Genomic DNA, 27,041 nt, shown 5'->3' on the forward strand with positions numbered 1-27,041 from the left:
ATGTTTTTCAACAGCCTCTTCCAACGATGTTTGTTTATTTTGACAGATTAATGAGATTCTGAAGAAGATAATAGTTTTTGAAATGCCTATTCATCTTGACATATTTATGAGATTCTGAAGAGTCTAATGGTTTTCACACACCTATTCAAGTTATTTTTTTTTTTTAGCAGATTTATGAGCCTTTCAAATGTTATTATAGGGGTAGTGAATTTAGTTTACAAGTTGAGTGTTGGGCGAGTGAGTTAGGGGCAGAAAGCAGGTGAGTGGAGTGAAGGGATGTGAATGGGAAAGGAGTAGTGAAGGGCTGAAGTGGAGGAGGGCTTTACAGTTATCTGCAGATTTAAATTTAATTGGAGTAGTCGCTGATGGCAATGAAGAACTGACAGGAATGTTGACAGGGCTTTAAGTCTGGCCTATTCAGCATTGGTCTACATCCATCTCGGTCTTGGGCAGCCTCCTCCTTATCCTCCAAGAGATAAAAATCCCCTCTTTGTATTGCTCGAATGGAGGCAAGAACTCAATGCTGGGATTAATCCCGACTTTGGCTTCCCATGTTCAACAGGAAAGTTCTTACCCTGTCTTTTTAACCTCCAGGCATATTATTTGGGATTGGGATTGGAGTACACTAACTGTGATAGCAGTCTTAAGTATGTTGACAGCAAATGGTCAGTAGGTCAGTAAACCACAGAGACATCACAACCACATGAATATTCCAAGAGGAATTATCGAACAGAATCAAGAGTTCCAGCTGAATTTTTCCACCCAAATTCTGTGACATTGAGGCCATTTACAGCATTTCTATTGCTGACCTGGAAGAGGTCAACTAATTCTCTGGATCACAAGCTGTGAAGAAACGCTGCTGTAAATTAGGAGTTATAAGAGGATCCAACTATATATGCAGAGTTATAAGATTAAAAAGAACGATTCTACTATGAAGTAGGCATTAAAAATTGAAAGCAAGGTTCATCTGCTGGACAAAAGTTCAGGAAGTTTAAAAACACACCTGGGCATAATATTTTTTTTAAATTCATTGATATGATGTGAGCGTTGCTGGCAAGCCAGCATATATTGCCCATGTCTCATTGCCCTTGAGAAGGTGGTGATGAACTGCCTTCTTGAACCGCTGCAGTCTATGTGGTGTAGGTACATCCACAATGCAGTAAGGGAGGAAAGTCCAGAATTTTCACCCAGTGACAATAAAGGACAATATATTTCCAACTGTATAGTGAGTAACTTTGAGGAGAATCTCCAGTTGGTAGTGTTCACATGTATCTGTTGCTCTTGTCCTTCTAGATGGTTGTGGGTTTGGAAGGTACTGCCTAAGAAACATTGGTGAGTTCCTGCAGTGCATCTTGTGGATGTTACACACAGCTGCTACTGTGCGTCGGTGGTGGAGGGATTGAATGTTTGCTTTTTGGTTTTAAATAAGAATCAAAGTGAAAATGAAAAAATGAAAATCGCTTGTCACAAGTAGGCTTCAAATGAAGTTACTGCGAAAAGCTCCTAGTCGCCACATTCCGGCGCCTGTTCGGGGAGGCTGGTACGGGAATTTAACCGTGCTGCTGGCCTGCTTTCAAAGCCAGCGATTTAGCCCTATGCTAAGCCATCCCCTGGTTTGAGAAGCAAAGAACATAAATATTGATACTGGCAGGGAAGGGAACCTGGACATTCTAAACATGCACCAAAATATGTTTCTTTAGCTTGCACCTACACACAAAGAAAGCATTCAATTATTGAGCAGCTACAGGTTATGCTGTCTTCGAGTTAAATTCAGTCAGGGAACAGTTAAAGATTGTATTGACAAGAATTGTAACTTACGTGAATGAGTGTGCCAAGCATGGGCATTAGTGGAGGCTAAAGCAAAAATCAGAGAAAAGCCAGAAAGTGATGCAAAATGTTAGCAACAATCACAGGCATAGGAGCAATAATAAACAAGCATCAGATTTCGAGCATGGCACAGAGCTCTGGTGCGGAACAGTTACATTTCATTCAGCACATGGATAGCAAACATTAGAGACTTATTCTAATTTTCCTTTCCTGTCAGAGAACCAGCACGTTATGTGACATTGTGCACTGTGGAATTAAGCAGGTGCAAAGTCAGCTGCAACAACCATTTGAGATGACAAACTGCAGGCTCCTTTGTTGTTCTATTTTTGGCACTGTATCTTCAACCACTTGCTGTGCAACTCTTAATCAAAAGGGTGTTGCAAAGATGAGGCCTCAAAAGCATCATTAAATGAGCAGACAAAGCGACATTCTCTAATATCCATTCTCTAAAATCCATTCAAGCAGTTAATTCAGTGTACAGCCTCAGTGTTGCAGAAGTCAAGAACATATACGTGGAGCATTATGTCGGGAAAACGGAATGATGCGTCCAATTCACTTGAGGTGCGGATTACCCTTATCTTCGACATTGGTTAGTTTAAGTGATGATAAAATTACAAGAGCACGAGGATTTTACAGATGCCCCCCTTGATTTATGGGAATTATTAGCTCAAGTGAGAAAGAAATAGCGATGAAAAATGCAATTCAAAAGCTTGACACTGCAGGACAATCAAGTACAGCAACCAGAGCATGCACTGCAGTAAACATGGCCCAGGATTTGAAGCAATTAAAAGGTACAGTTTACATTGAGATTGTTCCACAAAACCTTTAATTCTGCACCTGTACAATTTACATTTTTTTTTAGATCACACACACAAGTCTTGGTTCTGCTCAGACTTCTTGTTGTCATATTTCTGTGTCACACTGCGTGTCAACCTTTCTCCATTGTAATTCCTGTATCCACATTTATAATGGGTTCAACCTAAGGAACATATCACTTGATTGCACAATTTGGCCATCGGGTTTCTTCAAATTGCTTAAAATGCTTGCTTTGTTTTTACATCTTCCCTTTTTTCTTCATAACCAAGATTTCTAATATAAAAATATGGGTTTTAAAAAAGTAAACAACAAGAATTAAAACATAAATTCTATCTATGTGCGGTTTAATTAAAGTTTGTTCTTGTTTTTATTTGAAAGCCTCAGATTCTCTCAAATGTTTGGGCTTCACCCTGATATTTTTTCCCCAGGTCGGTGAGCTGAATTTATATTGCGCAGTCTGAGTAGGTACGGTGTGCCTTATTTCCCAGGCTCTGCCAAAATCAGTCAGTTAGACAGATGAAATAGCTTCTCTTTAGAATTTGGCATTCCTTACTAAAAAATAAGTGGACAAATTTCAAAACTTTTTTCAGGTTAAAGTATGTTTACTATATTTCAAAGATAAAGTCTGTATTTGAAAAAGATACTATTCTAATTATACATCTGTTGTGCCTCATGGTTTGATTTGAGTGTGTACACATTCCAGAAAGTGTTTTAAACTGTGGGGAAAGAGAGTATGGAGTCAGAGATGGGTGACAGATAGGGAGAAGAGAAGGGATCGAGTTTTTCGTTTAATTTTACTCCAATTTTAAAAAAAGAAACATAATTTTTAAATCAACTCATGGGCTCACCAGCACAGAATAGTGCAAATTGTTTATATCTCTAAATCGCAAGGTGAAATTAATTCTGGGAGTACGTTCAAAACAGGCAGTAATGAATCTGCAGCCTGCTTTAAAGTGCTCAATTTTCTTGACCGTCCCACCTCAGCCAATGCACAAGGAAGACAAAGGAATATTCCAAGACTATTATTACTTCAAAAAAAACCAAATTTGTGCTGGAATGAAAGTCAAGTCTACATCTTTGAAAAAAATCAATCCGTTCCACTGCAAGCTCTTGACATTGTATCTACTGTAATCCCACAGGTCATTGCACAAAATGATGAGAATGACTCAGAGCTCAAGAACACGTTTGCATTCACCCCCAGCTGTATTTATATAAACAGCACCATGATAGCCTTTTACAACCTTTCAGCTTTCAAAATGCAGTGAATAAAACTCACTGCCTAGAGGGTATACAAAAAATGGTTGCTGGTGAACCAGCAACTGAGGAAGATTACTGCTCACTCCCACGTTCACGAGTTTGTGCAATTTGTTCCAATGCTGTTTAATTACTTCAACTTACTCACCTTAGTTTGAGAAATTTTGCTGGTTCTAGGAAATTTAGGGCTAGTACGAGGAAGAATTGATTCTCCGATGGAAACTTATACATTGTCCCAGTCAGTTGAGCAGACCAAAGTTGAAAGGGGACAAGTAGCAGGAAGGTTGGTGGGGAATGAAACAATGAAATAAGGAGAAATATTCCTTAATTTTTATCTCCAATTGACCAAGGATGTAACTCAATATCATAAGGGCAGGGCAGTCAAGGTGTTAAATCTTTTCTAAGATACTTGCAAATACTACTCCATATTGAATGATGTAAAACGTGCCCAATGTAGGGCATTGTTGTTATTTATTCTCTTTCCAAAGCAAAAGTCTTATATTGCACTACCCATGAGACATTTTAACTCAATGTTTGATCACGAACTGTGAATATCCATCACAAACATAGTAGGTGGACTGCAGCACGGATTGAAACATCCACCACGTCCGGTAATGAACTCAGTGCAATTTTAATTGAACTGTCAAAAACTAATTGAATTTATAAACATATTGTAATGCTGAAAGCCCGGAGGTTGAAAATATCAGAATTATTGAATTAATTGTCTACTTGTACTTTGGATGGGTGCAATGTGGGCACATTCATTATAAGTGGGAATTTTTAAATGGTCCTGTTTTTAAATGGCACCTTTGTCCCTCTTAAGATGTACACTTGTACCAGCCAGTGCTTTCAATTTTCTTAACGAAAGAACAATAATTATGGATAGAATATAAATAATTTTTATGATTCTGCTTTTATATATTCACCGCAAATAGCTCTGCTATTGCACTAACTTGGAAAAGATCCTGGTGCCAGTGTATTTGAAATCCACTTGCCAAGATTGGAATCAATTCTGGCAAGGCAGCTCCCAGAGCACCCTAGGATGCTGAACTTTGCAATAATGCAGCATCCACCATTTTCTTGTGTGCATTGGATAGAAAGAGTTGGATATTACCTGTCCATCTCCACTAACCTTGCTGCCACACTGAATGGACCTTTCCGGAAATTTGCTTATCCTGAATACCCTTCTGTCACAAATTCCAATACTAGGATTGGACTAGAGAATACAGTTTGAATGATGGATAATTTAATTTTGGTCACAAAAGGTTTGATGTTCTAGCTTTCAAATTACTAGCTAAACACAACTTTTAAAAGCAGTGAGTAGTTAAAGTAGTGTGTGCATTATTGGGCATCCATTACAAAAGGCTTATTTAGATTAAAGGGAAATTTTCATGCAGGTTTACCAGAATTATACATCAGATGAGGGAATAAAAGCAAAAGCAACAAAAGGTGCAACAATCCTTTCGTCCATTCACCAAACCTGCAATTCACCAATCTGTTCAAGATGTACAGGTACCAAAAGGGGAGACATAAGAAAACCCTTCCTGTAACTCCTACCCACCTCGTCGATGAAGAGTGCTTTTATATTTTTTACAATGTGTTTTGTTTATTTTTGGCTTACAGATGGAGCTGTACTTTAAAATGTATTCTTCACAGGATGGTGATGTCGCTTGCACATTCAGCACTTGGTTGCCCAGCGCTAATTGCCCTTGAATTAAGGGGCTTGCTAGGCCATTAAGAGTCAACCACACTCCGAATTTTTGAGGGGGTGGAGGATGTTTGTGAACGCTGTGGGGGGGGGGGGGGGGGCGCAAATCGCGTTCATATGTTTTGGTCCTGCCCAAAACTGGAGGGGTATTGGAGGGAGGTCTTTAGGGTAATCTCAAAGGTGGTGCATGTGAGATTCAAATCAGGTCCCCTAGAAGGCATATTCGGGGTGTCGGATCGGCCGGAGTTGGCCTTCGCCTCGCTGATTGCCCAAAGGCAGATTCTGTTGGGGTGGCGGTCGGCTTCTCCGCCCTGTACCTCGAGAAAATAAAGTTCGAGTTGAGGGGGGAGGATGGAAGGGTTTGACAATTCATGGGCCTTGTTCAACATGCATTTTCATGAATTGGATGACACTGAACATTAGGGGGGTGTTGGAATGTATAAATTAAGATGATTCTTTTTCTTTGGTGTTTTGTTTTCAAAATGTTGGGAGCTGTTTGGGGGTGGGTGGGATGAGTGAATTGTTGGCTAGGGGATTGTCATTGTAGGCTAGGGGATTGTCATTGTATTTGTTGTTATTGTTAATTATTTGTTGTTGTAAATATGATAAATGTGAAAAAGGAGAATAAAAATATTTATTTTTTAAAAAGTCAACCACACTGGTCTGGAATCACATTTACGCCAGAGCAGGTAAAGATGGCATATTTTTGTTTCTAAAGGCTACTAGAAAATAAAATGTAATGTTTATCTTTTGTATTGGGATTGGAAATCTTGGGTTGGGAATGCATCCCGATATTACAAGGGCGGCATGGTTGCACAGTAGTTAGCACTGTTGATTCACAGCGCCAGGGTCCCAGTTTCAATTCTCAGCTTGCGTCACTGCCCGTGAGGAGTCTACATGTTCTCCCTGTGTCTGCGTGGGTTTCCTCCGGGTGCTCAGTTTCCTCACAGAAGTCCCGAAAGACATGTTTGTGAGGTGAATTGGACATTATGAATTCTCCCTCAACTGCACCCGAACAGGTGCTGTAGTGTGGCGACTAGGGGCCGTAGTGTGGCGACTAGGGGATTTTCACATTAACTTCATTGCAGTGTTATGTAAGCCGACTTGTGAGAATAAAGATTATTATTACAAAGTATCCTTCAATTCAAAATTGGCATAAATTAGTCATGGAATGTATTCCTATGGAATTCTTGATGTTTGTGATCCATATAAATCTGATGCATTCCGTAAAGTGTGGGAGTCCTATCTCAAATTTAGAGGCTCCGCCTTGTCTGACCTACTCCTGTTATGTTTCCCTTCAGCCATATTGTAAGCCTTGATTCACACAATACATAATGGTGTGCAGCCTAAGATGATATCCTCTATTATTTATATGGCCTTATCTTCTCTCCTTCGCTCCTTGATCCCCCAATTGTTTTTTTGGATTGATCCAGTATTAAAACTGGAGGCATCAGTTCATAAAGTCTGTTGTTCTTTTTTTTTTCAAATTTTAGAGTACCCAATTCATTTTTTCCAATTAAGGGGCAATTCAGCATGGCCAATCCACCTAACCTGCACATCTTTGAGTTGTGAGGGCGAAACCCACGCAAACACGGGGAGAATGTGCAAACTCCACACGGACAGTGACCCAGAACTGGGATCGAACCTGGGACCTCGGCATTGTGAGGCCACAGTGCTAACCCACGGCGCCACCGTTTTGCCCTTAAGGCATCCTGTCTTGTTTGTTCTTATATTTACAATAATTCTTGTTCTGTACAGTCCCTGTTTTATTACATTATTTGTAAAAAAAACTTTTAAAAATCTAATGAAAATATATATACAAATAAAGGGAAACCTTGCTTCAATACAAGTAGTTCCAATTTAAGTAGTGGTTTCCAGGAACACATCTACTACTTTAACACGGTATTCCTGTATAGTTAAGATGAGATTTTTGACAAACTAGTGCTGTACCCACTGGAACAAAGAAGCTTAAAAGGCAATGTGTAAGTGAAGTTTTGATAGGATTTGAATATCAGTAAATAGGTAACAAGAAAGCAGAAACTCAGAATTAGTGCCAAATACATACAGTGGGTGGAAGAAAATATTTCACCCGAAAGATTAAGAGGAAATGAGATAAATACCCTCTTAAATCGTGATATTTAAGAGGGAATTAAATGAACATCCAAAGAGAATAAAATATTGAAGGGTACGAGGAAAGAACTGGGGAATTAGATTAAAGAGATAACTCCAACATAAAGCTAGTACGAGCAGAGGAACAAGGAGCCAAATGGTGGATGTTCTACTGAAATTTGTATGACCTTATAAAAACTATTTTCTGAAAAGGTCATAGTTTCCACATTCTTTAATTTTGAGTCTGGCCACATCAACATTAAAATTAGTCGAAAAACTGGATAATCTGATTTTGGCTCAGTTCTTGTGGAAGATAATTAAGTTATTTAATTCTAAAATGATCTAAAATTAACATTTGCGGCATTACTCTTTGATAACATTAAAAAATATATATTGTTTCTTAAATACATTTAGAGTGCCCAATTCATTTTTTTTCCAATTAAGGGTCAATTTAGCGTGGCCAATCCACCTACCCTGCACAGCTTTTGGATTGTGGGGGCAAATCCCACGCAAACACTGGGAGAATGTGCAAACTCCACAAGGACAGTGGCCCAGAGCCGGGATCGAACCTGGGACCTCGGCGCCGTGAGGCAACAGGCTAACCACTGCATCACCGTACTGCCCATGGCTCTTTGATAACATGAAAATAACCTATACCTTTACCAGAATATGAAAGTATACAGTCCAGGTACAATGGTCAGCACTCAAAGGTTATGAGCTTTTTCTAACCTGACAGTTCAATATAGGAACTACTGAGATTTGAGTTTGAGATTGTATCTATTTTATTCTGGATCAGCTTAGTATTTATTTAGGTGATCCTAAACCTATTGGATGGAAGATCATTACAGCCTCAAAACTGAAGAGAAGCATCTATGCCTTGTCTCTTTTTGTTCTAACGATGACAGGAAGATTGGTGGCATAAAACTACAAAGTGACGTTGATATATCAGGTGAATGGACGAAACTCTGGCAGGTAATTTTCAATGCAGGTAAGGGGAGGTTATCCAACAAAAAGGATATCTTTGCTAGAAACAGTAAGGTTAGTAGAGATGCAGGAGCCCTTGTACACAAATTACTAAAATGTAGCAGTCGGGTACAAGGGCTAATAGAATGTTCGCCTTTATAACTAGATTGCTGGAATATAAGAGAGAGGAAGTTTTGCTACAGTTATACAAAGTCTTAGTTGGATCAGATCTGAAATACTGTGTATAGTTCTGGGTACTGCAATTCAGGAAGGATATACTAGCTTTGCAGGGAGTGCAGATGGAGGGGAGGTGAGGGGGGCCCAGGGGCCTCGCCAAGGTTTTGGGGGGTGGGGGCAGCAGAAATCAGGGCACCCAGACAAAATGGCACCCCATTTGTGAGGAAACGCCCCAAGACCAAAAGTAGCAGCAATTGCTGTTTCTTGGCGCTGCAGCTGCTGGGAAACACCCTGTTAAACACACCCGAAACCAGACAGATTTTTCAGGTGAATCGCGCCCGTGGTGTTTCTCCACAAGTTGAGGGGTAAAACTATCAAATATTGTTTATGGACAAGTCAGCGCAGGATACCCTTGCTCACTATTTGGCAATCTTATCAGTGGCAATAGCAGAACCCAAGAGGAAGTTGAGTGACTGCCCAGCATTTAGGAAGAAGCCTATTCAGCAGATGAAGAACTGCAATTCATTTCAAAATTAATTCCTCTGACAGAAATGCAGAGGAGCTGCAAAACTTACTTTTAATTAAGTAGCTGAATGTTCTTCTTTCCCAATATAAGGAGTTTACATAGAATTTACCCAAGGTCAACACCAATCTGACTAGTTTACTCTTTCTCGTCCTCTGGACCAGCCAGTTCCAAAAAACCCAAACCAATCATTCTGGTCTCACCTATAATTCTTCAAAAAATAAAATCAGGTATTTAAGGTGGATACTTTCAATTATAATCATCCTGCTGCAAGGGTCAGGTCACAGGTGCACTTGTGTTGAAATGTTGGCATTTCAAGTTATTCTGTCAGAATAAAAATGGCAATAAGAAGCTTGAGGCTGTACACAGCACCTCCCAGCCACTTATGTGCAGCACTGCAGACAGTAGCAGATGCGGTACAGCATAGAGACTGTCAAACAGAGAAAAAGGCCTGGCTGGCAAAAGGCCATGGAACATAGCACAATGTGTCCTGCTGCTTACCTCGCAGGTCCTGTGGGGTGCGACCTCCTGCCACATGTTGCCGTGGCATTCTCAGAGATGTCCGCAATGGTGTGTGTCGCTGTTCATCCAGATAAGCTAGGTCCTCCAGATGGGCAGAACTTGTAGCTGGAAAAGAAATAATATCCTGAGTGTGGGCTATAGTCAAACACCAAATGAATCAAAAGGCAACCTGAAACACAGTTCTTCTCTTTTCTGAAGATAAAAAATATTCATGCCATGCTAGACAAAAAGGTGCTTGAAATTGCATCAGAAATGCGTGATTGAGAGGAATATAGAGACCCCCAGCACAATCACACTCGCAAAAATAGAGCAGCAGCTGGGAATGTGACTCTGGGCAAACCAAACAGCTTTGCAGGTTGTGGCTCCTATCTGGGGTGACCACAATTTATTCCGTTCGGGTTTTCTTAGAAGCCGATCAAGTGAGACTGAACTTCTTAAAAAAGTGTTCTTTTACAGGGATAGAAATATATATTTTTCCAATAATAATTTGCTTTCCAGCGACATTTTGATATTTGTAATTTAACAGTTGTCAAAACTCAAGAGATATGGAACACATTTAGGAATGCAGACTGTAAGTTAATTGAAGGCTTCACAGCATCGTAAAACCACACAAGTACAGCTTTAGAGGTTTTTATTTTAGATTTATGAAAGCTTAGTATAAATTAAATCTTTCACTTGCTATTTACTATGGCTTTTGATTATATACACAAAGTGGGTTGAAAATAAAAACAGTGCACACATTTAGAAGTCGTTTCTTCATTGAAGACGGTGGAAACACATTTGCTTTAATTTATGCTGCATTTTTCAAAAAGTAAGCTCTTCGGTTTATGGCTCTGCAAACACAGTAAATTTATCAATGGTCTGACATTTACAACACATGATTTTGTTTTGAAATGATCTCTCAGATACAGACAGAGCGGCACAGTGGCACAATGCTTAGCACTGCTGCCTCACAGCACCAGGGACCCGGGTTAGATTCTGACCTTGGATGACTGTGTGGAGTTTGCACGTTCTCCCCGTATCTGCGCGAGTTTCCTCTGGGTGCTCCGGTTTCCTCCCATATTCCAACGGTGTGAAGGTTAGATAGACTGGCCATGCTAATTTGCCCCTTAGTGTCTAAAGTTAGGAACTTTGCAGGACTGACTGTGCTGGATGTGCCTTTGTCACTTCCAATGTCCAGGTCAATGCCACTGGTCATCCCAGTTTTAATCCTTTTCTAATTTTGAGTAGCTGAGTGGTTTGCTAGGCTATTTCAGAGGGTAGTTAAGAGTCGACTACTTACTGTGCGCCTGCAGTTACATGCAACACTGACCGAGTATTAGATTTCCTTCCGAAGAACATTAGTTAACCAGGGGGGTTTTACAAGAATTCAGCAATTCTCACGGTCACCACTAATACCATCTTTTTCTTTTTTAAAACCCAATTTATTAAATTTTAAAATATATATATTTTATTCCATACAGTACAAAAAGTTCCACAATCATATAAAAAACACACAACCATATTACAAAGTTTGTCATTTTATATCTTTGGAACAAACTAGTTATAACCCCAACGCAACGCAACACACAGTATCCTCTTCTCCTTATCGCTGCTAACGGTGCCTTCCCCATCTCCTGCGACCGTCATATATATCCGAGATCTTTCCTTCCCCTAGCCCATCACATAATTACAACCTATCCATCAATGTATGACTCGGCAGCTAAATGAACTCTTTGCAAACAAAATCCCACACCTACATATACTTAAACTTGCTCCCCCTTGGGAGCTGATATTTCTCCTTTAACTGCTCCAATCCCGTGAACCTACCCTCCACAAACAGATCCCTGATCCTCTTGGCGTCCTTCCATCTTCTAGATCCTATAAGTTGTGTCTATCCCCGATGGTGCAAATCTATCGTTTTCACAGATTGAAGCCCCCCAATCCCCCACTTGGAGAACCACACAAAGAACCCCACCCCATAACCCAAACTACCCTTCCCCCCCACTCCCCCACCCAAACTAGTGCAATCCGGAAAGAACAAATCCAAATCCCCTCTTGACGAAACCCCCATTCCCCGAACTCCCAGCAAGAGAAAAACGCAAGACTCAGAACAACCCCAACATCGGCCATGGGGAAGAACGAACACATACAGCTCCAAACATTCCGATTACAAAATCATCAAAACATCATTCTCAACATTAATCCTTACCCAAACGAATCTTCCCAACAACGTTGTTCGTCTCCTCTGGCTTATTAAAGTACAGTTCTTTATGCTTGAATGTGACCCACAGTTTTGCCGAGTTGAGCATCCCAAATCAAACCTTGCTCCTAAAAAGCACTGCCTTGGCCTTGTTGAAGCCCGTTCAATATTTGGCCAGGTCGGCCCGAATATCCTGGTATATATGCACTCAGGATGACCCTCTCAGCTACAGTCTCTTGTGGACTTCGCCCATCTCAAAATCTGCTCCTTCTCTGGTACTTATGCAGCTGAATGGTTACTGCCCGTGGCAGTTCTCCCACTCTCGGCCTCTGGCACAGCAACCGGTGGACCCGATCCACCTCTGGGGCTCCCTGACCAGCTTCCCAACACCTTCGCCATGTAGTCGGTGGTGCTGGTACCTACAACCCTCTCTAGCAGTCCAACTATTCTTCAATTTTGATGTCCAGATTGATTCTCCTGGTGGTCCACTCTGGCCTTTAACACTTTGTGGGTCTCCGCCAGCATTGTTACCTCTGCCTCCAGAGACATGACCCGGTCGCTGTGATCCGAGACCACCTTCCCCATCTCCCGAATCGTCGTGGCCTGCGACTCCATTCATTGCTCCACCCTTTCCAAAGCACCATGAAGAGGAGCTATTGTTGCCTCAATTGCCCTGCAGAGGTCCTCCTGCATCTCCTTCCGATGCCTCCTAAATTCCCCAGGAATAAACTCCATTAACTGCTCTGTCAGCAGTGGGAAGGGCGATGACGGCATAGCAAGGTCCGCCATACTTTCTTTCGCTGCGCCATGAGGATCCTCCAACTCGAGTGGGGGTTTATTCGATTTAAGCCTGGTATTATAGCCCGCCAACATCCCACACTGGATGAGAAACCAACAAGCTTCAATTGCTTTGTTCTATTTCCCACAAACGCCTGTTAACCGGATTGGATAGGGCCGAAACCTAAGCCTCCAAGCGGGAGCCACCTTGTGTGTGATTGATCAGCTCAAGGCTGCCACCGGAAGTCCTACCCAGATTTATTAAATTAACTGTATTTAAATTCCTCAGCTTCCATGGTGAGATTTGATTCAGGTCTCTGGATCATTAATCCAAGTTTATGGATTGCTAGTTACTGATATAACCACAATTCTAGCATTCCCAACAACCATGATAACGAATGGACATTAGGAAGGGAACGCTTTTTTCAGCTGACAGCTTTGATAAGGTAAATAGCAGGAGCTGTTTCAGTGTTACAAATGCCAGCCAATGCAATATTCGATGCAGGTCTTACCGAGAAGTAACTATTTATATATCAAAGGGGCATGGCTTAAAACAGAACTTTATAAAATTGTGAGTCGCAGCCCTCAGCTGCGTCGCAGGCGGTTGTCGGAAAGGTTGCGGACCGATTGGTCACGCCATTCCTGCGGTGGTCCCGATCGCAGGGAAGCGACCCACGACCGCTACCAGCTTTTAAATTGAGAATGGCGGCCGCTGTCACCTTTTAAATGAAATTAAATGAGGCTGCGGCAGTCTTCCAGCCAGAACATAGAACGATACAGCACAGTACAGACCCTTCGGCCCACGATGTTGCACCGACATGGGAAGTCAAAAAACAAAAGCCATCTAACCTACACTATGCCATTATCATCCATATGTTTATCCAATAAACTTTTAAATGCCTTCAATGTTGGCGAGTTCACTACTGTTGCAGGTAGGGCATTCCACGGCCTCACCACTCTTTGCGTAAAGAACCTACCTCTGACCTCTGTCCTATATCTATTACCCCTCAGTTTAAGGCTATGTCCCCTCGTGCTAGCCATTTCCATCCGCGGGAGAAGGCTCTCACTGTCCACCCTATCTCACCCCCTGATCATTTTATATGCGTCTTTTTTTTTAATTAAATATTTTATTGAAAATTTTTGGTCAACCAACACAGTACATTGTGCATCCTTTACACAATATTATAACAACACAAATAACAATGACCTATTTTATAAACAAAAAATGAATAAATAATAAATAACAAAAATGAAAACTAGCCCTAATTGGCAACTGCCTTGTCACAAGTAACACTCTCCAAAAATATAATTTAACAGTCCAATATATAATTATCTGTAGCAACAACCTATACATACTATACAGTATATATTAACAACCCTGAGAGTCCTTCTGGTTCCTCCTCCCCCCCCCCCCCGATCCTGGGCTGCTGCTGCTGCCTTCTTTTTCCCATTCCGTCTATCTTTCTGCGAGGTATTCGACGAACGGTTGCCACCGCCTGGTGAACCCTTGAGCCGACCCCCTTAGGACGAACTTAATCCGCTCTAGCTTTATAAACCCTGCCATGTCATTTATCCAGGTCTCCAACCCCGGGGGCTTGGCTTCTTTCCACATTAGCAATATCCTGCGCCGGGCTACTAGGGACGCAAAAGCCAAAACATCGGCCTCTCTCGCCTCCTGCACTCCCGGCTCTTGTGCAACCCCAAATATAGCCAACCCCCAGCTTGGTTCGACCCGGACTCCTACTACTTTTGAAAGCACCTTTGTCACCCCCATCCAAAACCCCTGTAGTGCCGGGCATGACCAAAACATATGGGTATGATTCGCTGGGCTTCTCGAGCACCTCGCACACCTATCCTCCACCCCAAAAAATTTACTGAGCCGTGCTCCAGTCATATGTGCCCTGTGTAATACCTTAAACTGAATCAGGCTTAGCCTGGCACACGAGGACGACGAGTTTACCCTGCTTAGGGCATCTGCCCACAGCCCCTCCTCGATCTCCTCCCCCAGCTCTTCTTCCCATTTCCCTTTTAGTTCATCTACCATAGTCTCCCCTTCGTCCCTCATTTCCCTATATATATCTGACACCTTACCATCCCCCACCCATGTCTTTGAGATCACTCTGTCCTGCACCTCTTGTGTCGGGAGCTGCGGGAATTCCCTCACCTGTTGCCTCGCAAAAGCCCTCAGTTGCATATACCTGAATGCATTCCCTTGGGGCAACCCATATTTCTCGGTCAGCGCTCCCAGACTCGCGAACTTCCCATCCATAAACAGATCTTTCAGTTGCGTTATTCCTGCTCTTTGCCACATTCCATATCCCCCATCCATTCCCCCCGGGGCAAACCTATGGTTGTTTCTTATCGGGGACCCCCCCAAGGCTCCAGTCATTCCCCTATGCCGTCTCCACTGTCCCCAAATCTTCAGTGTAGCCACCACCACCGGGCTTGTGGTGTAGTTCCTCGGTGAGAACGGCAATGGGGCTGTCACCATAGCCTGTAGGCTAGTCCCCCTACAGGACGCCCTCTCTAATCTCTTCCACGCCGCTCCCTCCTCCTCTCCCATCCACTTACTCACCATTGAAATATTAGCGGCCCAATAATACTCACTTAGGCTCGGTAGTGCCAGCCCCCCCCTATCCCTGCTACGCTGTAAGAATCCCTTCCTCACTCTCGGGGTCTTCCCGGCCCACACAAAACCCATGATGCTCTTTTCAATCCTTTTAAAAAAGCCTTCGTGATCACCACCGGGAGGCACTGAAACACAAAGAGGAATCTCGGGAGGACCACCACCTTAACCGCCTGCACCCTCCCTGCCATTGACAGGGATACCATATCCCATCTCTTGAAATCCTCCTCCATCTGTTCCACCAACCGCGTTAAATTTAACCTATGCAATGTGCCCCAATTCTTAGCTATCTGGATCCCCAGGTAACGAAAGTCCCTTGTTACCTTCCTCAACGGTAGGTCCTCTATTTCTCTACTCTGCTCCCCTGGATGCACCAAACAACTCACTTTTCCCCATGTTCAATTTATACCCTGAAAAATCCCCAAACTCCCCAAGTATCCGCATTATTTCTGGCATCCCCTCCGCCGGGTCCGCCACGTATAGTAGCAAATCGTCCGCATACAAAGATACCCGGTGCTCTTCTCCTCCCCTAAGTACTCCCCTCCACTTCTTGGAACCCCTCAACGCTATCGCCAGGGGCTCAATCGCCAGTGCAAACAATAATGGGGACAGAGGGCATCCCTGCCTTGTCCCTCTATGGAGCCGAAAATATGCAGATTCCCGTCCATTCGTGACCACGCTCGCCACTGGGGCCCTATACAACAGCTGCACCCATCTAACATACCCCTCTCCAAAACCAAATCTCCTCAACACCTCCCACAAATAATCCCACTCCACTCTATCAAATGCTTTCTCTGCATCCATCGCCACTACTATCTCCGTTTCTCCCTCTGGTGGGGCCATCATCATTACCCCTAACAACCTCCGTATATTCACGTTCAGCTGTCTCCCCTTCACAAACCCAGTTTGGTCCTCGTGGACCACCCCCGGGACACATTCCTCTATTCTCATTGCCATTACCTTGGCCAGGACCTTGGCATCTACATTTAGGAGGGAAATAGGTCTATAGGACCCGCATTGTAGCGGGTCCTTTTCCTTCTTTAAGAGAAGCGATATCGTTGCTTCAGACATAAGTCGGGGGCAGTTGTCCCCTTTCCTTTGCCTCATTAAAGGTCCTCGTCAGTACCGGGGCGAGCAAGTCCACATATTTTCTATAGAATTCGACTGGGAATCCATCCGGTCCCGGGGCCTTTCCCGCCTGCATGCTCCTAATTCCTTTCACCACTTCTTCTACCTCGATCTGTGCTCCCAGTCCCACCCTTTCCTGCTCTTCCACCTTGGGAAATTCCAGCCGATCCAAGAAGCCCATCATTCTCTCCCTCCCATCCGGGGGTTGAGCTTCATATAATTTTTTATAAAATGTCTTGAACACTCCATTCACTCTCTCCGCTCCCCGCTCCATCTCTCCTTCCTCATCCCTCACTCCCCCTATTTCCCTCGCTGCTCCCCTTTTCCTCAATTGGTGTGCCAGCAACCTGCTCGCCTTCTCCCCATATTCGTACTGTACACCCTGTGCCTTCCTCCATTGTGCCTCTGCAGTGCCTGTAGTCAGCAAGTCAAATTCTACATGTAGCCTTTGCCATTCCCTGTACAGTCCCTCCTCCGGTGCTTCCGCATATTGTCTGTCCACCCTCAAAAGTTCTTGCAGCAACCGCTCCCGTTCCTTACTCTCCTGCTTCCCTTTATGTGCCCTTATTGATATCAGCTCCCCTCTAACCACCGCCTTCAACGCCTCCCAGACCACTCCCACCTGGACCTCCCCATTATCATTGAGTTCCAAGTACTTTTCAATGCACCCCCTCACCCTTAGACACACCCCTCATCTGCCATTAGTCCCATGTCCATTCTCCAGGGTGGGCGCTCTCCTGTTTCCTCCCCTATCTCCAAGTCCACCCAGTGTGGAGCGTGATCCGAAATGGCTATAGCCGTATACTCCGTTCCCCTCACCTTCGGGATCAATGCCCTACCCAGCACATAAAAGTCTATTCGAGAGTAGACTTTATGGACATAGGAGAAAAACGAGAACTCCTTACTCCTAGGTCTGCTAAATCTCCACGGGTCTACACCTCCCATCTGCTCCATAAAATCTTTAAGTACCTTGGCTGCTGCCGGCCTCCTTCCAGTCCTGGACTTCGACCTATCCAGCCCTGGTTCCAACACCGTATTAAAATCTCCCCCCATTATCAGCTTTCCCATCTCTAGGTCCGGAATGCGTCCTAGCATCCGCCTCATAAAATTGGCATCATCCAAGTTCGGGGCATATACGTTTACCAAAACCACCGTCTCCCCCTGTAGTTTGCCACTCACCATCACGTATCTGCCCCCGTTATCCGCCACTATAGTCTTTGCCTCGAACATTACCCGCTTCCCCACTAATATAGCCACCCCCCTGTTTTTCGCATCTAACCCCGAATGGAACACCTGCCCCACCCATCCTTTGCGTAGCCTAACCTGGTCTATCAGTTTCAGGTGCGTTTCCTGTAACATAACCACATCTGCCTTAAGTTTCTTAAGGTGTGCGAGTACCCGTGCCCTCTTTATCGGCCCGTTCAGCCCTCTCACGTTCCACGTGATCAGCCGAGTTGGGGGGCTTCCTACCCCCCCGCCTTGTCGATTAGCCATCACCTTTTTCCAGCTCCTCACCCGGTTCCCACGCAGCTGTATCTCCCCCAGGCGGTGCCCCCCCCCGCCCATCCTCTCCCATACCAGCTCCCCCCTCTCCCCAGCAGCAGCAACCCAGTAATTCCCCCCTCCCACCCCCCCCGCTAGATCCCCCGCTAGCGTAATTACTCCCCCCATGTTGCTCCCAGAAGTCAGCAAACTCTGGCTGACCTCGGCTTCCCCCCGTGACCTCGGCTCGCACCGTGCGACGCCCCCTCCTTCCTGCTTCTCTATTCCCGCCATGATTATCATAGCGCGGGAACCAAGCCCGGGCTTCTCCCTTGGCCCCGCCCCCAATGACCAACGCCCCATCTCCTCCACCTCCCCCTATCACCACCTGTGGGAGAGAGAAAAGTTACCACATCGCAGGATTAGTACATAAAACCCCTCTTTGCCCCCCACATTCGCCCCACCACTTTGTTCGAACGTTCTTTTTAATAACCCGCTCATTCCAGTTTTTCTTCCACAATAAAAGTCCACGCTTCATCCGCCGTCTCAAAGTAGTGGTGCCTCCCTTGATATGTGACCCACAGTCTTGCCGGTTGCAGCATTCCAAATTTTATCTTCTTTTTATGAAGCACCGCCTTGGCCCGATTAAAGATCGCCCTCCTTCTCGCCACCTCCGCACTCCAGTCTTGATAAACGCGGATCACCGCGTTCTCCCATTTACTGCTCCGAGTTTTCTTCGCCCATCTAAGGACCATTTCTCTATCCTTAAAACGGAGGAATCTCACCACTATGGCTCTGGGAATTTCTCCTGCTCTCGGTCCTCGCGCCATCACTCGGTATGCTCCCTCCACCTCCAATGGACCCGCCGGGGCCTCCGCTCCCATTAACGAGTGCAGCATCGTGCTCACATATGCCCCGACGTCCGCTCCCTCCACACCTTCAGGAAGACCAAGAATCCTCAGGTTGTTCCTCCTTGCGTTGTTTTCCAGTGCCTCCAACCTTTCCACACATCGTTTCTGATGTGCCTCCTGCGTCTCCGTCTTCACCACCAGGCCCTGTATATCGTCCTCATTCTCGGCTGCCTTTGCCTTCACAACCCGAAGCTCCCGCTCCTGGGTCTTTTGTTCCTCCTTTAGCCCTTCGATCGCCTGTAGTATCGGGGCCAACAGCTCTTTCTTCATTTCCTTTTTGATCTCTTCCACACAGCATTTCAAGAACTCTTGTTGTTCAGGGCCCCATGTTAAACTGCCACCTTCCGACGCCATCTTGGTTTTTGCTTGCCTTCCTTGCCGCTGTTCTAAAGGATCCACTGCAATCTGGCCACTCTCTCCTCCTTTTTCCATCTGTATCCAGGGGGGGATTCCCTTCTGGTTTACCGCACAGTGTTTTTAGCCGTCAAAATTGCCGTTGGGGCTCCTATCAAGAGCCCAAAAGTCCGTTTCACAGGGAGCTGCCGAAACGTGCGACTCAGCTGGTCATCGCCGCACCCGGAAGTCCTTATATGCCTCTATTAAGTCTCCTCTTAACCTTCTTCTCTCTAACGAAAACAACCTCAAGTCCATCAGCCTTTCCTCATAAGATTTTCCTTCCGTACCAGGCAACATCCTGGTAAATCTCCTCTGCACCCGCTCCAAAGCTTCCACGTCCTTCCTATAATGCGGTGACCAGAACTGTACGCAATACTCCAAATGCGGCTGTACCAGAGTTTTGTACAGCTGCAACATGACCTCCTGACTCCGGAACTCAATCCCTCGACCAATAAAGGCCAACACTCCATAGGCCTTCTTCACAACCCTATCAACCTGGGTGGCAACTTTCAGGGATCTATGTACATGGACACAGAGATCCCTCTGCTCATCCACACTTCCAAAAACTTTACCATTAGCCAAATATTCCACATTCCTGTTATTCCTTCCAAAGTGAATCACCTCACACTTCTCTACATTAAACTTCATTTGCCACCTCTCAGCCCAGCTCTGCAGCTTATCTCATAGGATTTACAGTGCAGAAGGAGGCCATTCGGCCCATCAAGTCTGCACCGGCTCTTAGAAAGAGCACCCCACCCAAGGTCCACACCTCTACCCTAACCCAGTAACTCCACCCAACACTAAGGGCAATTTTGGACACTATGGGCAATTTAGCATGGCCAATCCACCTAACCCGCACATCTTTGGATTGTGGGAGGAAACCGGAGCACCCGGAGGAAACCCACGCACACACGAGGAGGATGTGCAGACTCCACACAGACAGTGACCCAAGCCGGAATCGAACCTGGGACCCTGGAGCTGTGAAGCAATTGTGCTATGCACAATGCTACCCTGCTGCCCCTATCTATGTCCCTCTGTAACCTGCTACATCCTTCCGCACTGTCGACAACACCACCGACTTTAGTGTCGTCTGCAAATTTACTCACCCACCCTTCTGCGCCCTCCTCTTGGTCATTGATAAAAATGACAAACAGCAACGGCCACAGAACAGATCCTTGTGGCACGCCACTTGTAACTGAACTCCATTCTGAACATTTCCCATCAACCACCACCCTGTCTTCTTTCAGCTAGCCAATTTCTGATCCACATCTCTAAATCCCCCTCAATCCCCAGCCTCCGTATTTTCTGCAATAGCCTACCGTGGGGAACCTTATCAAACGTTTTACTGAAATCCATATACACCACATCAACTGCTCTACTCTCGTCTACGTGTTCAGTCACCTTCTCAAAGAACTCGATAAGGTTTGTGAGGCATGACCTACCCTTCACAAAGCCATGCTGACTATCCCTAATCATATTATTCCTATCTAGATGATTATAAATCTCAAGTCTCTTATAATCCCCTCCAAGACTTTACCCACAACAGACGTGAGGCTCACTGGTCTATAGTTGCCGGGGTTGTCTCTACTCCCCTTCTTGAACAAAGGGACCACATTTGCTATCCTCCAGTCCTCTGGCACTATTCCTGTAGCCAATGATGACATAAAAATCAAAGCCAAAGGCCCAGCAATCTCTTCCCTGGCTTCCCAAAGAATCCTAGGATAAATCCCATCACGCCCCGGGGACCTATCTATTTTCAGCCTGTCCAGAATTACCAACACCTCTTCCCTACGTACCTCAATGCCATCTATTCTAATAGCCTGGGTCTCAGCATTCTCCTCCACAACATTCTCTTTTTCCTGAGTGAATACTGACGAAAAATATTCATTTAGTATCTCGCCTATCTCTTCAGACTCCACACACAACTTCCCATCCCTGTTCTTGACTGGCCCTACTCTTACCCTAGTCATTCTTTTATTCCTGACATACCTATAGAAAGCTTTTGGGTTTTCCTTGATCCTACCTGCCAAATACTTCTCATGTTCCCTCCTTGCTCGTCTTAGCTCTCTCTTTAGATCCGTCCTCATTACCTTGTAACTATCAAGCGCCCCAACTGAAACTTCACACCTCATCTTCACATAGGCCTCCTTCTTCCTCTTAACAAGCGATTCCACTTCTTTGGTAAACCACGGTTCCCTCGCTCGACGCCTTCCTCCCTGCCTGACCGGTACGTACTTATCAAGAACACGCAGTAGCTGTTCCTTGAACAAGCTCCACATATCCAGTGTGCCCAACACTTGCAGCCTACTTCTCCAACCTATCCCCCCCAAGTCATGTCTAATGGCATCATAATTGCCCTTCCCCCAGCTATAACTCTTGCCCTGCAGGGTATACTTATCCCTTTCCATCACTAACGTAAACGTCACCGAATTGTGGTCACTGTCCCCAAAGTGCTCACCTACCTCCAAATCTAACACGTGGCCTGGTTCATTACACAAAACCAAATCCAATGTGGCCTCTCCTCTTGTTGGCCTGTCAACATATTGTGTCAGGAAATCACAATGCACACATTGTTCAAAAAACGACCCATCTACTGTACTCGAACTATATCTTTTCCAGTCAATATTTGGAAAGTTAAAGTCTCCCATAATAACTACCCTGTTACTTTCGCTCTTATCCAGAATCATCTTCGCCATCCTTTCCTCTACATCCCTAGAACTATTTGGAGGCCTATAGAAAACTCCCAACAGGGTGACCTCTCCTTTCCTGTTTCTAACCTCAGCCCATACTACCTCGGAAGAAGAGTCCCCATCTAGCATCCTCTCCGCCACCGTAATACTGTTTTTGACTAGCAGCGCCACACCTCCCCCTCTTTTGCCGCCTTCTCTGAGCTTACTAAAACACCTAAACCCCGGAACCTGCAACAACCATTCCTGTCCCTGCTCTATCCATGTCTCCGAAATGGCCACAACATCGAAGTCCCAGGTACCAACCCATGCTGCCAGTTCCCCTACCTTATTTTGTATACTCCAGGCATTGAAGTAGACACACTTCAAACCACCTACCTGAACACTGGCCCCCTCCTGCGAAGTCAAATCTGTGCTCCTGACCTCTATACTCTCAATCTCTCGTACCCTAAAACTACAATCCAGGTTCCCATGCCCCTGCTGAAGCAGCGGCAGTGAGCAGGTCAGTGCATGCACGTGCTTTTGAGGCGAAATCACGGATAACAGTGGCTTCCATTTTCTAGCTTCTGGCAAGCAAGGCGAGAGATTGTGAAGATGGGTCATTTTCTTACAAGTAAGTGACGACCAGAAACAGAAATAGGCAGTGTACCCACTGTACAAGATCTCACAACAGAATCTTCTGGAGAGCGGTGCTCAGAAGAGTCGAGGGCAGGAAAGGGTAGCACAATGGTTAGCACTGCTGCCTCACAGTGTCAGGGACCCGGGTTTGATTCATATGCTGGGTGACTGTGTGGAGTTTTCACATTCTCCCCGCATAAGCATGGGTTTTCATCCTGGTGCTCCGGTATATTCCCATAGCCCAACGATGTTCAGGTTAGGTAGATTGGCCATGCTAAATTGCCCCCGACTGTCCAAAAGGTTAGGTGAGGCTAGCCGGTTACATGGGACTCGGTGGGAAACTCTTTCAGAGGGTCGCTGTGGAATAGACGGGCCGAATGGCCTTCTCCTGCATGGTAGGAGTCTATGACAGAGCAGTGCTAGAGTTAGCTCTGCACAGAGCTCCACGGCCTCTGGTTAACAGCCTACAAAGAAATTTAATTCAAGAACAAAGCAGTATCAAGATGATTTCTTGAGGCTGGTTTTTGTCAATTGAACCAAAGCAAATAAGGATGCGGAGCCCATGTGTATTATATGCAGAGAGGTACTTACTGCAAATGAGAGGAGAAGTTTCAGATTTTGAAAGAGAAGTGGTGGGTGAAAATTTCCTTTTGAGTCAGTTATTAACTTACAGCTGACTCCAATCAAAAGACTACGCTGCTGTACCTGACATGTGATACCACATTAAAAACATGCCAAAAGCCCATGAGGATGTCAGCACTCTGGAGTAGCATCTCCCTGGAGTATCCAGTGCTGAGTAAAACAAGCATTTTTGTTGCTATTGCCCTTCCAGATGACCTACATGTGCGAGGTTGGATTTTCCGGATTTCACGAAGATGAAGATGGCACAAAGGAACTGGCTGAAGTCTGCCGCTGATATATGCATGTTTCCTCTTCCTTTAAACCTGATTCAAGTGAGATTGTGAACACCAAGTAGGCTCCCCTTTTGCATTAAATGTGAGCAAACGCGGTGTGTGTCACAAAGATCAGCTGGCATGGGTCCCGAAGGTCAGCCGGTTGGCAAAAGTAGGTCCCAGGAAAAAAAGTTTGAAAAACACTGCTTAAATACAAAACCAACTGTGTTTTCTTCCCTTCTGCTGCAGATGGCTCCATGGGTGCCTGTAACCCTCCAGCTTATTCAAGTGATATTTTTTATGCATAAGCATAAAGAGTTGTGTGAAGCTGTCCATGGACACAGCTCAAAGCAAACCCTGACCTGTCTTCACTCAATAACTCTGTGTACATACTTCCCAGACTGGACAGCATTCAGGAAAGCAAGTCTTTTTCCAACTCCTCCGCCCCCCTCCCCGCCCCCCCCAGCTAAATCACCAACTGCTATTCCAGCTAAGATCAGGCATCATCTTGTTCCATTCGTATGCAGCTTTCGTTTCCTTGGCATTCATTATTTGATATAATTTACAATGTTTAAGGCATCACATTAGATGTGGACACTAGGCAAATTCTTTGGAGTTGGCACCTCCAGGGTTACATCTACCCTCTCAAACCACATAGTAAAAGGTCACATGCTAAAGGGCGTCTCTGCCTGGTATCATGGCCAATATTTATCCCTCAACCAACATTATGGTCTGCCATATACTCCATGCTACCATTACCATTAAGCCACAGGTTCAAAGAATGCAGGATAGCATGCGAGGAGCTGCATCAGGCATACTTGACTGACCGAACAATGCCCACACCCTACAAAAGAATCTAGGCTGTTTCCTCACAGCTGGAGAGTCTGGAACAATATGGGATCAGTCACATTAGACTGAGATGAAGAAGAAATTCTTCACTAAGACTGTTGCGAGTCTTCGCAATTCTCTACCCTGGATGCTCAATTGTTGAGTTTACTGAAGACTGAGAGTGGTAGATCTTTTTGGACACATGAACCAAGAATCAAGTGTGACAGTGGAATAGAGGTAGAAGTTCAGCGATGATCTTAACTGAATGGTGAAGTAGCCACAATAGGCTGTTATGACTCACTCCTGCTGCTGGAGCTCATGTTCTTAAAATCCTTTTGCCTCATGGTTTTCCTTGTTCCAAGTGACTGTCAACCTAATTCCAGTACACTGAAAATACAATTCTGCTTCTTTGTACTCAAAACAGTATTTCATGGAGCTGCGTGAAGTACTGCTTCACACCAAACAGATTTATAAAAGGACAGCACTTTCCCCCTTGCACTTGGATCCATGTACAAGAAACTGCAATTTAATCAGAAAAGGAATGAACTGATATGGAGCTATAAATAGAGGCCATTTTGTTTAGGCCGTGGGAATAAGCATGGGAAATTTTTCCAAGAGAGCGATTGATGGTGACAGTATCAGGTGTATAATCAAGATAGAAACAGGATGCAATGGTACAATTCTTCTGCTACTTCACTGAACAATGCAAAAATGCAGTGTCGTATTGAGCTGCACGTTCTTCTCCATCTGGACTGAGTTTGCTGATGTCACCCAAGGTGGGTTAGGGATGCTATAATTAGCTATCATTCTAGATCTCAACTGATCTCAAGGTCAGCTCAAGAGCGGGAGAACCCAGGAACCAGAGATATTTAAAAGTCCTGTAAGATGTACTCCTCTGTGATGCTGCAAATGACCACCATTTTAGGTCTCAACTGGATCAATCACTAAGTTCAACTCATGAGGCAAGGAAAGGCGGGTGGCCCTGAAAATTTGGTGCATTGATGTTGGGTCTCCTACATGACACTTTCCTATCTCCAGCCAGTCTGGTAGAATCGGTGTTAATGTTTGAAGTCTTGTTTGGGAGTGATAAAATACAACAAAGCGATTGCACCATTAATTTATACTTGGTCCTTTTTAAACATGATTTTCCATTATGATTGGCACTCTGTTGCCACCATGGCACAACTCCTGTTGGAGGATAACGTTCTTCCCACCCAATACTCTCAAACAACATCCATCAAAATGGCCTTGCAATTTGTAAAATCTTGCTGTGTGCAAAAACCAGCAACCACATTCATCAACGTAGTTGAAGCTTTGAATGTCAATATTAGTTCTCAAGCTTTACCCTTATCAAAGGCTTCCATTGCCCACTGCCCCATCCACGTTCTTACCCGTTTCTACTTCCCTTCTTCTCCACTGGCTACTCGCCATTCCTTCCCACCATTTCTTTTCAAATCTTCCTATTTTGGAACAGTTTTACCTGGAACGCGGCTCTACCCCACCCAAGGTTATTTGCAAATACTGGGAATAGAAGGCTGCTGCTGCACAAATCTTTTTGACCTGGCTCCTCTTCTCCTTCCTTTAGTTAATCCCACTGCTAAGTCACATTTTTGTCATATTATTCACAACTACTGACACGACCTACAATAACATGTTATGATAAATGTTTTAGACAGATAATGTCTGAGGAGTCTGTGAAAGGTTTGAAGATGACTGTGATACCTACCGACAGAGGAAGATGAAAGTAGACCCAATCACTGTTTGGAGGTAGAGGAACAGCTTAAGGACAAGATCAGCTCACCAGAAAAGTACATCATGTGCTGTTTCCAGCTTGGCTTGATACCATGACTATTGAGATCAGTCACCATCTATAAATTCATTCTTCAGATGGAGAAAAGGTGGACGTGTGTGTCGTGTTGGGTGTTCTGGTCTACAAGCAGGTCAACACGGCTGGAGATGGTGTAACTCTATTTTATTATCAACTCAACTGTAATAACATATTGTAACTTTGGGTACGTGCATTACCAGTTTATCTGTGGACCCTGTCCTATCACTATCTAGGTGAATCTCTGAGTGGCAGGCTGTGAGCTCTGTGCTCTGAGCTGGCTGCTGCTAGAAAAGGGCTGAACTCTGGTGTCTCCTGTCTTTATAGTGCGTGTGCTCTCATTGGTGATTGGCTGCGATGTTGTGTATGCTGGTTGGTCCTACTGTATGTCCATCATTGTGTCAGTGTGTGTGTGATTGCACCATGATATGCTGATGTATATCATGACAGTGTGTTTGAGATTGTTGTGCATTCATGTTTGTTCCTAGTTGGAACAAGATCACTTTTAAGAGTCTGATCACGTGCCGTATTGATGATGTCATCGGACATTTGCAGGTAAACGGGCAGTCTATCTTGACAGCCTGTAGAGTAAACACCATTCCAATAAAGCTCTTCTTTGTTTGTGCCTCTGTGGTCTGCAAGTATATCCATTAGAAATATCACAAAGGTGATGGCTGGAAACATCCAGTCCACTTCAACCATAAACTAAATAGATTAAAAAGTGACAGTTATTATGAACACCCAATCACTAAACCCTGTTTGTATTGTATTTACAATCAAGTGCAAGGC

The 27,041-nt window shown here is 44.6% G+C and overlaps 1 protein-coding gene across 19 annotated transcripts in view; it reads right to left on the bottom strand.

The window, feature by feature from the left end:
* tanc2a (tetratricopeptide repeat, ankyrin repeat and coiled-coil containing 2a) overlaps window positions 1–27,041 on the bottom strand; it is a 1,428,811-nt gene that overhangs the window by 335,786 nt on the left and 1,065,984 nt on the right. For 17 of the 19 annotated variants that reach the window (XR_011937462.1, XM_072486954.1, XM_072486971.1 and 14 more), the window contains 2 exons: window positions 9,879–10,004; window positions 1,819–1,854 (listed from right to left, as the gene is read on the bottom strand). Coding sequence is in view for 18 of the 19 variants with exons in the window: in XM_072486954.1 (XP_072343055.1) it covers window positions 1,819–1,854; window positions 9,879–10,004 (162 nt within the window). In the remaining variant the exon portion in view is untranslated. The remainder of the gene's footprint in view (window positions 1–1,818; window positions 1,855–9,878; window positions 10,005–27,041) is intronic. The other 2 variants (XM_072486960.1, XM_072486958.1) reach the window with 1 other exon arrangement.

The sequence above is a fragment of the Scyliorhinus torazame genome, chromosome 21 (genome assembly GCF_047496885.1).
Source record: "Scyliorhinus torazame isolate Kashiwa2021f chromosome 21, sScyTor2.1, whole genome shotgun sequence".
Classification (NCBI taxonomy): Eukaryota; Metazoa; Chordata; class Chondrichthyes; order Carcharhiniformes; family Scyliorhinidae; genus Scyliorhinus; species Scyliorhinus torazame.